This window comes from Camelus bactrianus, chromosome 18 (genome assembly GCF_048773025.1).
Source record: "Camelus bactrianus isolate YW-2024 breed Bactrian camel chromosome 18, ASM4877302v1, whole genome shotgun sequence".
Classification (NCBI taxonomy): domain Eukaryota; kingdom Metazoa; phylum Chordata; class Mammalia; order Artiodactyla; family Camelidae; genus Camelus; species Camelus bactrianus.
Genome location: NC_133556.1, coordinates 28441112 through 28456248, shown reverse-complemented (window position 1 = coordinate 28456248; position 15137 = coordinate 28441112). Strand labels below are relative to the sequence as shown.

The 15137-nt window shown below is 59.3% G+C and overlaps 1 protein-coding gene across 1 annotated transcript; it reads left to right on the top strand.

The window, feature by feature from the left end:
• Positions 1–13210: 13210 nt before the first annotated feature.
• Positions 13211–14709, top strand: SSTR5 (somatostatin receptor 5). Its single transcript, XM_010946659.3, has one exon. It carries the CDS (start codon positions 13510–13512, stop codon positions 14707–14709), a length of 1200 nt encoding a protein of 399 aa, XP_010944961.3. The 5' UTR covers positions 13211–13509.
• Positions 14710–15137: the final 428 nt, after the last annotated feature.

Here is a 15137-nt window from a genome sequence, read left to right as displayed (position 1 = left end):
CAGGCCTCGGTTGAGTCCCTGGGACGTGCCCTGTCGAGTGCGGGTCCTTGACTTCGTGCAGGAAAGAATTCAAGAGCGAGCCACAACTGAGTGAAAATAGGTTTATTCAGAGAGATACCTACTCCATAGACAGAGTGCAGGCTGTTTCAGAAAGCAAGTGAAAGGCCAGGAGGTACGAGGGTCGAGTGCTCAGTAGATACACTCTCCACAGACAGAGTGCTGGAGGTCTTGGAAGGCAAGGGAGCAAGAGGCCACCAGGCGTGGTGTGGCTCATTTTTATGGGCTTGGTAGATTCACATGCTTACAAGAGGGAGGATTGTTCCAACTACTTTTGGGGAAAGGGCTGAGAGTCCCAGGAATTGGGCCCCCACCCACTTTTTGACCTTTATGGTTAGCCTGAGAACTGTTGTGGCCCCTGTGGGAGTACCATTCACCATGTTACTATATTGCAATGAGCGTATAATGAAGCTCAAGGTCTCCTTGAAGTCAAATCTCCCACCATCTTGGGCCTCAAGGCCTGTTGGGAGTTGAATTTTCTGCCACCTCGGTGTTAATTGCCATGTTTTTCTTGAATGGCTGTGCCCTGCCCCCTTCCTTCCTGTCTCAAGGACGCTGGTGCCTTCATTCCGGTTCCAACAGAGGGCAGGGACCCTCCACTGTCAGCTGCCTCCCCCGTCAGCTGCCTCCCCCTCACCTGCGCTCACCCAGGGTACCAGATTGAAAAGGATCCTCCCAAAGTCCATGTGACCTTATTTGCAAATAGGGCCTTTGCAGATGTGATTCAGGATCTCACACTCATCCTGGGTTTGGACCTACATCCAGTGACTGCTGTTGTTATCAGAAGAGGATGTAGAGAGACACGGACAGAGAGGAAGGACAGTGTGAAGATGGAGGCAGAGGTTGGAGTGATGTGGCCACAAGCCAAGGGATGCTGAGGCTGGCCAGAACACCGGAGGCTCAAGGAGACAGGAGCAGAGTCTCCCCTACAGCCTTAGGAGGGAGTGTGACCCTGCTGGCACCTTAATTTCAGACTTTTGGCCTCCAGACTGTGGGAGACCACACCTCTGTTGTGTTAGACCCTTCAGTATGTGGTCCTTTGTTACGGCCACCCCAGGAGACCTTACACTAGCTCTGGTCTTATTGAACTCCATGCATGGTGGGTCCAGAATTGTGTGCTCAGGGCATCATGGGTCCTACATGCACACCGGTCGTGATGGACACACACACTGCATGCATGTCCCCTGCTCCCACACTTGTACCACTGTGCCATCAGATGTCACTTACAAATCACTGTTTCAAAGATCAAATTATTAAGAATTTCAAGATGGCCAGAGCAGAGGGTTCAACCAAGTAAGTGACCACACGAATCAAACAGTATGTAGGGAAAACACCCCTGTTTTTCTCTCCTACACCCTTCTTCTCCCAGAATACTCTCAAAACTTCAGTTCTGACACCAGATGTATCTACACATCAAGTGATTCTCAGACACCTGCTGGGTGTCCTACAATTTGACTCTGGTCTACCTGGAGATCGTGCCAGAACTCACAGGATAAGAGCTCAGTCCCCACAAGACAGCCTCCACTTGCAAGCAAGTCCTGTGCTTCTTACCAACCAACCAGCTGTAGATCCACGGAGAACAGAGGCTGTTTTTCCAGAATTTGCTACGTTTAGCAAGTGTCAGCCACCGCTGGCTGCAGGTATGTCCCATGGAGGCTGGGGCAGCTCTGAGAGGTGGGCGCCCTGTGTGATGGGTCTGGGGGGCAAACTGGACTTTCTCTGACTGGTCTCAAGTTGGGAGTGGGGACCATACAGGATAGCTGCCATCTCCGACCAAGTCCTGACCGTTCTGGGTGGAGGAGGCTTCCAGCCTGGTTGCTGCACGTTGTAGGTCAGGGTCCCCTTGTCACATGTGACTGGCCACTGTCTGTTTGTACATTCAGTCTCCAACCCCTGGAAGGCACTGCCAACCAGGGGCTCCCCATGTCTGAAGCTCCCTCTCCCCACCTTTGGGCATTTCTCATCCGTAACCATGGGGGTTCAGGGTGCTGGAAGGGGACAGCAGCCCAAACCCACCAACATGGCCGGGGTCACAGGGGAGGCTGGTCCATGCAGTCTGCCCCCCTGAACAGGGCTGCTTGGCCTGGCCACATCACCACCTCCCGGCCCCCAGGGCACAGCATCCTCACCCCTCCCACATTCCAGCACTGCCATCTCCTCATCCCTGGGCTCCAAACTACAGGTCATCTCCCCCATATCTCTGCCTACCCCTTTGGTAAGGCAGCTGGAGAAGCCCGTGGCCTTGGCACTGGGCAGGGTTGGATGTCACTCTGCTGTCTACTCCCAGTGACCTCAGGAAAAGGGACAACCTCTGTTCACTATGTCCAGGAAGGCAGTGCTAGAATGTTTGTTCCCGAGGTCCCAGCCCCTAAACACCTCTGGGCTCAGGGCCAACACTTGGTGAGTCTCCACTGATCAGTGATGCTGTCTGTAAATGAGCAACAACAGCCCCCACTTCACATCTGCTAATTTGGGAAGCTCGCCGCCCGCCTCCTCCCCGGAGGCCTGCCTTCACACCCGCCGCTGAGTCAGTGCCAACAGCCGCACCCGATGCCTCATGCCCTTTGGGCAGCTGTTCCTTACACAGGCAGGGTGGCCCTGGAAACGGCCACGCAGCCTGCATGGATGGGCCTCGCCTGCCTTCCCCACCCTGAGCAGGTGGAGCCCACAGCCCCCATAAGCAATGGCCTGAGGAGTTGAAGGACGAGGAGGACCAGTCCCCCTTCTGGGGAGTCTTTGGCAAGAATGGGGCTTCTGAGTCACCCTGGGAGGCCTCTCCTGGGTGATCCAGGCCCTGCCTGAGCCCCTCCATTCCAGGGACAGGAGGGCAGGCATTCTGACCAGGCCCTGGGCTGGATGTCCAGACCCTGGGATCCAAGTCCAGCTTTGCCTTGCATCCAGACAAGCCCCCTAGCCTCTCTGGGCCTGTTTCCCCAACTTCAGATGAAGAGGTAGAACCTGTAGAATTCTGCCTCTCCTGTCCCCTGGGGGCCACAGAGGGGCCCACGTGTGCAGGGCAGCTGTGTCTGGCCCGGACAGGTGCGCCCCCACCCGGTGTCCCCCTTCCTTCACACATCCATGTCTGGTGGTGAGTGCCCTCCGCTTGGTGGTCTAGACTCGTGGGAGCGCACACCTGCCTGGCCCTGACCTGAGGCTCCAGCTCCTTTACTAGGCCTGGGAGGGGCCAGGCTCCCCTCAACAGAGGGTCCTGCCCCTCTCTCAGCCCAGACAGTCGGGGTGCTCTGGGCAGGCACTCTGGGCGGGCACGCGGCCTCACCGGGGCAGGTGAGGGGAGGGCAGCCTTGGAGGCGGTAGGACTCTGAGGGTCCCTGTGATTTCCCAGGAGGGCCGATTTTTCACCCCAGTGCAGATGCCAAGGCTCCCAGGGGGCCTTGCACCCAGATTCCTCGTCCTCCTTCCCTCTTTACCAGGAGCTGGGTCTTGGGGCCCCCTCTGTCCCTGCACCTCCATGGTGCCCAGCACAGCACGGTGCCCATAGAGCCCTACGATGAAGCCCCATCCCCACCCTACCGCCCAACCTGAAAGCTGGGAAGCAGCATCTTAACAAGTGCGGGCCTGAGACCACAGCCGGGAGGGTCAGCCCAGCCGCCTCCAGCTCCCCAGGGGCTCAGCCCCTGTAGAAGGCCCCCTGTCTCCCGCAAGCCCATAGTGGTGTCTACAGGCTGGTGGGTGGCAGATGCTCACTCACCAACATTCACACCTTCTGCAGCCAGGATGGATGTCACAAGGGGATGTGGTCTGGGAGCTGTGGGCGGCTGAGGGATAAACAACCTGAATGGGGCAGGTAGCTGGGGTGTGGCTTCCTGGAGGAGGGGGCATTTGAGCTGACAGGTGGGAAAAAGGAGGCTGAGTGTGCCAGGCAAGGATATGGCTGGGGCAAAGGCTCTGTGGTGGGAGGCAGTAAGGCCCATCTGGGGAGTGGAGGGAGGGCCAGCTTGGGGGGAGGACAGAGGGTGCCTCACAGCCCTCCAGGACCTGCCCCAGCTCTGGGGTGTTGCCAGGTAAACTGGAGTCAGCCTCCCTCGTTTTTGAATAATCATGGGGAGCCTCAGCACTGGTGCCTGAGTACAGGCGGGGGCAGAATGGCTGGTGAGGGGAACGTCGTGTCCAGCAGCCACTGGCCACAGCCTCAGGAAAGTGGGGTTGGCAGACCATGGCAGAGCTGCAGCTTGGGTGGGTCTCTGCGGGAGGGGTCCAGAAGTCATCCGTGGGGAGCCCATCAGGCATTGTCCTGTTGCCATGGCTCCCGAGTGCTGCTAATCCTCACCCTCCTTGTTGGTACTGGCGTGACCTCTGCACAGTGTCCCCAGGCTTCACCTCACTTGATCCTCCTGGGGCTCAGGACCAGGGCTGAGAGGCTAGTGGATGCCTGCCAGGAGCCAGGGTGACAGAGGAGGGGCAGGCAGCCTTGGGGTGGACAGGCTGCCTCTCTGGGCATCTTCTCTCCTTTCACATCAGAACCCCCAAGAGGGCCCAGGTGAGACTACCCAGGTGTTAGGGTGTTGGGTGTGTCCCAGCCTGATGCTGTAACTGACCAAGCACCTGCCCACCCACGGGCCACGTCCCTGCTGTGTGACCTCCCACTGAGGATGGAGGAGTTTGATGGGGGCCTTGGGGTCTGGATAGCAGGAGTTGAGCCAACACAGCCTATCACCAAACGTGAACCCAGAGGATGCCAGAGGTTGCGGGAGGCTAAGCGGAGGGCCCAGCACATGAGGGTGGGCTGGGAGGAGTTTGGGAGGTCACACAGGGGTTCTGGAAGGATCTACCTGGGGAAGCTGCTGCTGTGTGTGGGCAAGGGGGAGCCTAAGTCTCTCCAGAGAGAGCAGAAAGGCAAAGAGCTGACACGGGGCAGATTCTGGGAAGGGGCCTGGGGCCTAGCTTCCAGCCCCCAGAGCCTGGCCTGAGTCTGGGCAGGGGAGGGGCCCAGAGCAGGAGGTTCAGCCTGGGCGGGGTGAGCAGGAGTTCTAAGTGGGCCCAGGAGTGAGGGGGGCCGGGGGACACTGAGCTGAAGTGGGCAAGGGGGTTTTGGGTCCTGCCTTTGGGCTAGAGGATCCTCCCAGGCTGCTCTGTTCCCACAGCCCCAGGGGCCCAGGACCAGGTCCTGGCTGGGAAGGATCATGGTGTCTCTGGAAGGGACCAAAGTGGCCGAGGGCCTCAAGACAGAACATCCAGCACCCACCATGTCCCAGTGCAGCGCCCTCTAGTGGCTCATCCCCCCACAGGGTCCCAGGAAAGAGGATGTGGCCCCCCCCATAGCTTCACCAACACGAGCCCTTTGTCTGCATCCTCAGTTTGCCTGACTGCACAATGGGGTGGTTAGACTGGCCGCTGTGGTTGGTTGCTGGGTGGGGAGGGCAGACTGGGGGCTCAGCAAGGACTCGGGGTGCCCACACATTCCCTCTCCCCTCTTCACTGGACGCTAGAGACCTGGGCAGGTGCTCAGGAGTCCACGCTGTTGCTCTGAGATGATGGGTCCACCTCTCATCACCCTCTCTTGCTCATGGCCTGGTTAAAGCCCCAAATCCTGGCCTGCATCACTTGCCTGGCCAGGCCCCGGGGCACCCCAGTCCCAGGCTGGCCAACCTTAGGTTCTGAGCACAGAAGCCCATCCCAGGCCAGCAGCCAGGCTGGGAGCAGGGGTGAGGCTATACCTGGAGCAGAGCAAGCAGCCAGATGGAGGGGATCAGCCTCTGGGAGGGGGCTGGGTAGAGAGCTCCAAGCCCTCCTGGAGGGACCTGAGACCTGAGAGGGCAAGAGGCAAGATGGACCACTCATCTGGGATGAGAGCTGCCTGCTCCCCTGGCATTCCCACCCTGGCCACCTGGCTCAGGTGTGCACACCACGGTGCAGCCATGTGTGCCAGCTTGCTTCCCTGCCTTGCTGGCAGTCCCCGAAGCACAGGCTGAGTCTGGGGTACAACTCGAGAGGTGACCCTGTCATGCAAGAGAGAGGAGTGGGGAGGGTGAGACTAAGAGGGTGTGTGCACAGGGTGGACTCAACCCACCAGGACAGGTGGCCTCCCCAAACTGTCCTTCAGAAAAATGGGGCTGGTACTTTTATACTGGCTCCTGTCCCCCACTGGTTGGGGTCCCCCCAGGGGATGAGCCTCCTATACTTCTGGGCTGGCTTCTTGTGGGGGCAACAGAGCCTTCCCTGCACCAAGGAGCCCTGGGCAAATCGTACTGGGAACAGATCCTGCCTGGGGTTGGCTGGGGTCCTCTAGGAGCCAGAGGTCACAGACCCCACTTACAGGGGAGCCACAACCTGACCCAGGGCACTGCCATGGACCTTTGCTGGCTCTGACTCGAGACACCCTGAGCTAGTGCATGGGGAGGCCAGAGCTGACTGCTCAGGCTGCAGTGGCCCCTGAGTGTGTTCTCAGGATATGAATCCAGTGCTCTCCATTGTCCTCAGCTCCCAAGTCCCTCCCTCTGGTCACTCTCGGGGTCAGGTCACACCCCTTGCCGCGGAGACTACTTCTGCTGTTCCTTCTCTTTCTCACCTGGAGACTCCTTGCTGGAGTCAGGCCCCTTCTTGGAGAGTCTATCCCAGCCTTCCTGTCCCCACTGCTCTCTTTCTTGTCACCCTGATCCTCTGCATATATTATCTGCAAAATTTAAAAGTGCCTCTGTTAATTTTTTCTTTTTTTTTTTTTTTTGGTTTATCACCCCCTCTCCGCCAGTCTTGGAGCTCACGGGATACAGCCTTGTCTGCACAGCGTCTGCATCACCCAGTGCGGGCGTGGTACCTGGGAACACAGGGAACTCTGTGTGTAATGCATCCAGAGGGTGTGCGAGACCACCTTCCCACCTGGCCAGCCAAGCAGGACATGCAGCCCGGGCCTGGCTGGCCACCCTGTCCTGTCTGTTGAGCCCAGAAGGCCTCCCACACCAGCACATGGGGACAACTGGACCTCAGCATGGGCCGTGCCTGCTTCAGTACCAACATCAGGCCCGTTGTGCTGCAGCCACTGTTCCCAGCAGGACGTCAGGAGGGACACCTGCCTCTTTGTGGGCAGCCAGGCCTCCACTGCAGGCCAGGCTGGCAGCTGCCCATCGGATGGCCAGCAGGTCTCCTCAGCCTGTGGATGGAATGGGCTGAGAGGGGCTGTGGGGGAGGGCTGCACCCCTAGGGGGTGGTTTTCCACTCCCTGGTTCCATTTTTCCTTGACTTGGCTCCTGGCCTCATGTCCTTGGGGGTAGGGGGAGCTGGGGGATAGCTGGGAGATAGGTGGGGGAGGGGAGCTGGGTGACTTCTAGAGCATGGGAGTCGGAGTCTGGCTGGGAAGGGGGTGCTCTGTGCTCCAGGGAGCCTCCAGCCTCCCCAAGTGGAGCCTGCATGAAGACAGACACTGGCCTCTGGGCTGGGATGTTTGGATCTCTAGGTGCTTTTTCTTGATTAAATCATAAGCCACAATCCTGGTAGAAAATGTAATATCACAGAGAACCACGAAGAAAAGAAAGGGTCCAGGCACACAGCCCCACTGAGTACCCCAATATAACAGGTCAGCATGACACTATCCCCTCGGGCGAGGGGCTTGGTGTCTTGGGGGTCTTGCCATCATCCGGGAGCACCTCATTTCATTCAATTGGGAGCTGAGCTCCCCCAGATGGGGGCAGGGTAGGAGCACTGGGGGCTGCATCCCAGGGAGGGACTGTCCAGCCACCCACCCAGCTCTCCCCGCCTGACAGAGCCCAGGTACTAGACTATGGTTAAAATCAGAAGCTGTCAAGGTGGGGCCTCTGAAGCAACAGCACTAGCATCACCTGGAAACTTGGCAGAAATGCAGATTCTCAGGCCTGCCCACTATCAGAGTCAGCATTCCCGGCCTGAGAGCTGGGAACCTGTGTATTGATGCCTCTATTCAGACGACTCTGATACCTGCTAAGGGGAGACCCCACGGAGTGACCCACCCAACCGGCTGGGCCACCTGCTGCCTCTTGGTCACAGTCTTGACCCCCATGTCTCCCTCGAAGCCCCACCCATCAGAGGCATAGACCTCCTGCGCTTCGTGCCTCCGAGTGAGAACTTCGGATGGATTCTTCGGGTCCCCTCCAACCCCTGCTGGGGTCAGGGCCCCCAAGCTCTGGTTTGCGGACCGAAGAGAATGAGGTGGGGGCGCCGATGTCATTGGAGTTGCCGCCAACTGGACAAGGGCTGAGAGCGAACGTGCGGAGGCCTCAGGAAGAAAGAGGCACAGACGGGGCGTAGGGCTCACGGGGAGTCGAGTGCCCGCCCCCTGCCCCGCCCAGGGCACCCCACCTCCCTCCGACGCGAGCCCCGCCCCGCCTCCCCGCCGGCGCCCCAAGCCCCAGCCTGGAGCCCTGAGTACCAAGGGACAGCAGCGCAGGCACTCGGCGGCTCCCCGAGGGCCGGAGGGCACAGCCCCGCCCGGGTGAGTGCCGCGTCCCTACCCCTTACCCACTCCCGCATCCCTGCCCGCGCCCCTTCCCTCCGCTCTCACCCGGCCCCGCGCAGATCCCCGTTATTCTCTCCGGGAGTCTCACCACACTGCGCGCAGTCCTGCGCCGCCCCGTCCCCGGGGCCCTCCGCGGGTCCCCCACCTGTGGTCGCCCTGTCCCTCCACGCACCCCCTGTGCACCCCTGGGATCCACCTGCGGCTGCCCTGGGTCTATCGTCTTCCCTTTCGTCTGCTCCTCTGTCTCCCCCGCCCCGTTCCCTCCGACCTCCTAGTTCCCGTATCCCTCGCCATCCGCTGGCCTCTGGACCCGATGTGCGAGTCAGGGCAGAAGCCGCAGGGAGACTGGGTCGACCTGCTCTCCCCACTGCGCCTCTCTGGGCCCGACGTCCCCGCGGTGGGCGCTGCAGCTGGGCTTGTCCAGGGGCTGGCAAAGGTGGGCGGCTCGCCCGCGAGGGTTTGCTGGGAGGCTGTGGCTGGGGTGGATTTGGGAAGCAAGCGGGGTTGCGAGCGAGCAGGAGTCTCAGGGAGGGGGTGGGGCACGCGGGGTTGGGGGGCGTGGCAAGAGCCGAGGTCTGCCCTTTGGCCTGAGGGGAGGATGCGGGAAGACTGTCCAGGGTTCTGCCAGTAGCACACACAGAGTGCCTGGTCCTAGGGTTCCCAGGGTGTTTCTCCTGGATTGGGGAGGAGATGCGGTGCTGTCCTGCCGGCTAGGAACAGAGGCCCTGCCTCCCCAGGGCTTGGCACCTTGGCCCACTTGCCCCCTCCCCAGAAGGGAGAACACACCCTGGAAATTCACCTGTGTGCCATCTCCCCACCTAGGGTCCAGGTAGGGCCCTAACCTGCCCACCTGCCTGGCCCACTGCCCCTGGTCCTCCAGCCAGCCTGGGGTCCTGGGAGAGGGCAAGGTCCTGGAGCCCCTGTGGCTAACCCTGGGGACAGTGGCCACTTGAGGGGAGGACAGGGGAGGACAAGGAGCCTCCCAGGCAGACAGTAGTTGATGGCACCAATGACAGTGACCCCCATTAGTTCCTAAGAATCACAAGAAAGTGTGCTGGGGGTGGAATGTGGCCTTGGAAACTTCTTGCAGGATGTGCAGACCCGGGTGTGCAGACCCCGATGTGCCCCTGAGGAGGGGCCTCTGCCAGGCCAGCCTCCTTGTTGCTACACAGAGCCCCCCACACCCACCTCAGTTCTCCCCTCGAGGGGAAGGGATACCCCAAGACCAAGGCTGCCTTAAGGACAGATTGGGGCTTATTTAGGGGAAGGATAGGAGTGGGGGTTTCCATGGGCTGTGTGCACGGGTAAGGGTGGGGGAAGGCAGGCCTGGATGGGGCCCTTGGATGGTGCTGGGGCCTGACCTCTTAGTCATGACATCCCTGAATGTCTGCCTCTACCCTGTGCAGATGAGGCATGAGCCCCAGAGCACCAAGATTTGACCTTGGTGGTTTCCACAGCTGCCCTTGGGTGGAGGGGGCCAGTTCCCTCTTGTTGACCTCAAACCAGGCCAGCCTGGAAGGGGTTGGAGAGCCGAGGTACCTCCCCCAGGCATGGAGCCCTCGAGCTCCAAGGCTCCTCCCTTCTCCCAGGCCCAGCGGAGCATCTGGTCCCTTCTCTGCAGAGCCCCAGGCAGGTGACTTTCCTGGCCCTGGGGAGGAGACGCTGGCCACCTAGGCAGGCGGATCAGGAGCAGTGATTGAGCACCTATTGTGTGTCAGGCACCGAATGCAGCCTCTTGCTCACCTGAGCTCATTCCTCTGCTCAGCAACTTTGAAGGGGTCACTTAGCATGGAAATCCAGGGTTCAAAGAAGTGGCGTGACTTGCCCAAGACTACTTGGCGAGTGTGTAGGGGTGGGCTGGGCAGGGACAGGGACAGGGGCCAGCATCTGTTCCTGTGCTGCAGCAGTGGGTGGGCAGTCCCTTCCTGGAAGAGGGGATCTGGGTGAGAAAGCTAGAGTCGGCCTTTGGTCCTTCCACAGACCCTCCCCCACTGAATCCCCCAGCTGCAGAGGAAACAGACCAAGGGGATGATTTCCCCATGAGTGTGTGATTTCTGTAACTAAGAAGATTGCTGCCTCTGAATGAATAATGGCTTGGAATTACGTTCCAAGAGGCGGGTGCAGCCATGTCGACCTAATTTTGTTTACTGCTCTGAAGTTTAACTCAGGAGTTGGGGTGTCCAGGGGATGGTAGGGAGCCCCGACCATCTACTTGGCCCACTCTGGGTTCTGGGCAGTGGGGAGACCTGGCAGCGGCCTCAGAGGAGCCCTGAGCGGTGGAGAGCTTCCTAGAGACAAGGTGCTCATCTGCTTTAGAGTCAAAATCACATTCAGGTGCTCTGAACCCTTCTAACCCCTTCCTTCAGAGGCTCATCATTCTTCACCACCCAGCCCCGTGAAAGCCCCTCTTTGGGCATTTTCTGGGGAGGGTGTAGCCCCTGGGACTCTCCACCTAGATGCCCGTACAACTAACCCGGCTGTCTCCAGACCACTGTCCTAGAATTCATTCCCCACTAGCGCCTCAAGGGGGCTTGAAACCTTATTTTATGTTTTTTATTTTATCTTTTAAAAAATTTATTTTTATTTTTTTTTTTATTTTGTGGGGGAGGATAATTAGGTTTATTCATTTATTTTTAATGGAGGTACTGGGCATTGAACCCAGAATCTCGTGCATGCGAGGCATGCATTCTCCCACAGAGCTCTACCCTTCACCTCTTTTATTTCTTTTTAAAATGTGAAGGGAGCCCCCTCTGTGCCAGGCCCCAATCATCAGACCGATCCTGCCTGAGGGAGCAAGCCTGCCCCAGGAGGCCCTCCTCCCAGCTGGGTGCAGAGGCTGAATGAACACCGGGGAGTATGGGCTCAGCCCTGCCCTGCCTCCACCCCAACCCAGGCTCACCCCTTCCTGAGGGCCCAGAGCTCAGCCCGAGGGACCCAGCTTTGTCTTGAAATGCAGTCATCCCCAAACATCCTACCTTGGCCTTTTTTGGGTCACACACCTCAGATTAGGTCACAATATACAGAGCAGCAAATCCAGTGAAACACAGAAAAAGTTCTCTCTCCCTTCTGGCTGCTGGAGCCCCTGTGGCCTCAGCTACCCCCACCTCTGCTCCTGCTCTTCCAATCCCCCAATTCTCTCTTCAGCTGTATCCAGACGGCAGTTGATCCTGACTTCTGTGGGGCTTTTTTTTTTTAACCCAGATGATGATTTTTCACACCCAAGAGTTGTAATTTTCAAAAATAGGCTCTTGTTCATTTTACTTCTTTGACAGAAGCCAAATTCATTTCATAATATTTTTATCCATGCCTTTTGAGGACCTTAAACATTTCAAAGTGTCTAAGCATTTCAGTGTTTATTTACTTTATTTCACCTGAAACAAGTCCACTGATCCACCTTTTTATTGCTGATTTTCTGGGTCTTGTTTCCCAGGGTCAGTTAGCATGAATTTGGACGTCCAGGTGTGTCTGCCCATCCGGAGCGGAGGGCTTCTCTCTATCACTGTCAGCATTGTTTATTCTGCTTCCCACATTGTCTACCAGATTTCAGTTTCCCCTCAACCCAGGGGTCCCCAGTCCAGGCCTGGCAGCTGCAGGAGTATCATCTACGTTGAGGTGGCTCGTGGGCATGGGGTCAGCCGACCCTGGCTGGTCATCACAGCCCTTTCCAGCCCTGCTCAGGCCCTTATCGGGCCCCCTGGAGGCACTTAGACTCCCTGCCAGCCCCCATCCCCTGTGTAGTGCTTTCCGAGAGTTCAGCCCCCATCTTCCCGTCCTCAACTTCTCATCAACGGAGGTGTTTATTTTCTCTTCTGTGTCACCAGTTTTATGAACTATCTCAAACACACAGAAAAGTCCAAAAATGATGTAACAGATCCACGTGTGCCTGTCATCTGGAACCACAGATGCCAAGATTTCCCTCTGCGTCCTGGCTCTTTCTCTACAAACACATCACACAGCTGAAGGCTTTCTCTCCATCCACTCCCCAAGATGATACACTTTCACACTCCCTCCTCCCAGTTTCCCCCACACACATGCATGTCCTCCTGGCCTGTGGCTCAGGCAATAATTCATCTGTGCCTGTCATGGGTTCGCTTGTTCACGGTGTGTCAGGGTCTTCATCTGCCTATTCCCACTCCAGGTCCTCTGCCTGGGGCTTCAAACGTGGTGTCCTTGGGGTAGGGGTGATGGACCCACCCCCGAGTGTGTGCCCTCATGCAGCCATGTCCTGGATCATCTCTTTGGCCCAGCGACATCCATGCTATGGGCAGGGGGTAGCCGTTGGGGGCAGGGAAACCAACTCATCGTGGCCACATGGCCAGGGCTCACTGGAGATGGCACAGACATGGCTCACCAGGGTACTGTGTTCTTGAGAGCCTGGTAGATGCTGGCAGAACCTCTGCAGCCTGGGTCTGCCTTTTCAGCCACATGGGAAGCCTGACACCCTCCTAGAGGTTCCAGGAGACCACCTGGAGTCCAGCTCTGGGGTCACCCAGGAGAGCGGGTCTGGCAGGTGTCACTGCACTTCTGGCTAGCATGGGCTAGCCATGTCTGGCTGATGTCTCAGCCTCCTTATCATCCCTCCACCCCACTCCACCACCCTACAGGTCTCTAAGGAGGTGACTCCCACTGTCCTCAGTCCCTTACCTGCAAGTTGGGGGCTATCAGGTCCACTCCCAGGACTCCACAAGGCCTCGGTGAGAGGGTGCTAGCCAGAGGCTCGAGGATGGCTGTGGCTGAGTGGAAAGGGAGGCAGCCAGGGCGGGGAGGGGCGTGGGGGTGGTTGGGTCTCTGGGAGCCATCATGGTATCGACAGACGGTGTCGGCTCATGGGGCTGCCTGCCCATGGCCCCCACAGCTGCTGCCCCGCTGCTCCTTCCTCTCTGGGCTTGTTTTCCAAACAATTTGCTTAATGTGATTCCTGGTCCAGTTGAACATGAGTAATCGTGTTTACCTGACGCCGTGGGGTAATCCTGTGCCACCCAGGGCAGGTGGGGCTGGGCACACGGGAGATGCCCTCCAGGTCAGTCGCTCCGTGTCCTTCATTCTCTTGCAGAGGACGCGTCCAGCGCTCCCGCTCGCCCTGCCCTGCCCTGCCTGCAGCGGCTGCAATGGAACCTCTGTTCCCGGCCTCCCTGCCCACCAGCTGGAACGCCTCCTCGGCAGCCACCAGCAGCGGCAGCAGTGAGAACGGGACGCTGGTGGGGCCAGCGCCCTCACCGGGTGCCCGGGCAGTGGTGGTGCCCGTGCTCTACCTGCTGGTATGCACGGTGGGGTTGGGCGGCAATGCACTGGTCATCTACGTGGTGCTGCGCCACGCCAAGATGAAGACGGTCACCAACATCTACATCCTCAACCTGGCCGTGGCTGATGTGCTCCTTATGCTGGGGCTGCCCTTCCTGGCCACACAGAACGCCATCTCCTACTGGCCCTTTGGCCCTGTGCTGTGCCGCCTGGTCATGACTCTGGATGGCATCAACCAGTTCACAAGCATCTTCTGCCTGACCGTCATGAGCGTGGACCGCTACCTGGCCGTCGTCCACCCCATCCGCTCTGCCCGCTGGCGCCGCCCCCGGGTGGCCAAGCTGGCCAGTGCCGCGGTCTGGACCTTCTCGCTGGTCATGTCGCTGCCGCTGGTGGTCTTCGCGGACATCCAGGAGGGCTGGAACACCTGCAACCTCAGCTGGCCGGAGCCCGTGGGCCTGTGGGGCGCCGTCTTCATCATCTACACGTCTGTGCTGGGCTTCTTTGGGCCGCTGCTGGTCATCTGCCTCTGCTACCTGCTCATCGTGGTGAAGCTGAAGGCGTCAGGTGTGCGCGTGGGCTCCACGCGGCGGCGCTCGGAGCGCAAGGTGACACGCATGGTGGTGGTGGTGGTGCTGGTGTTCGTGGGCTGCTGGCTACCCTTCTTCATTGTCAACATCGTCAACCTGGCCTTCGTGCTGCCCGAGGAGCCCGCCTCTGCTGGCGCCTACTTCTTCGTGGTTGTGTTGTCCTATGCCAACAGCTGCGCCAACCCCCTGCTCTATGGCTTCCTCTCTGACAACTTCCGTCAGAGCTTCCGGAAGGTTCTGTGCCTCCGCAAGGGCTACGGCACAGAGGATGTGGAGGCCACTGAGCCGCGGCCTGGCCACAGTGGCCGGCCACAGGAGGCCACGCTGCCTGCACGCAGCTGCGAGGCCAACGGGCTCATGCAGACCAGCAAACTGTGAGGCCGAGGGCGGGTGGGGCGGGTGGGGCGGGTGTGTGGGGAGGGGCAGACAAGGGCGCAGAAGCCCACAGCCACCTCTTCAGCTTTTAGTCCGGAGAGGGAGGAGGACTGGAGTAGAAGAGGGGAAATATCCAGACAGCAGCAGAGGGGGGCGGGGGGCAGCCTCGCAAGGCAAACAGCAGACTGGAGAGACCGCGTGGGCGTACGCAAACGCCAGGTCCCCAAAGAATTCTGCTTCCCAGTCCGCAGCTAGAGCGGTCCTGTCCATACCCCAGAAACGCCGGCTTCCCCCGCCCCCAGTTCTGAAACAGGTCCTGGAGAAGATGCCCGCCAGCCTTGCTGGGAGAGGCCTGTGGGATCCTGGGTGCCTGGGCCTCCGCGAGGCTGGAAGGAGAACCAGAATGTAGGGGTCAGCTGGCCCACTTGGGC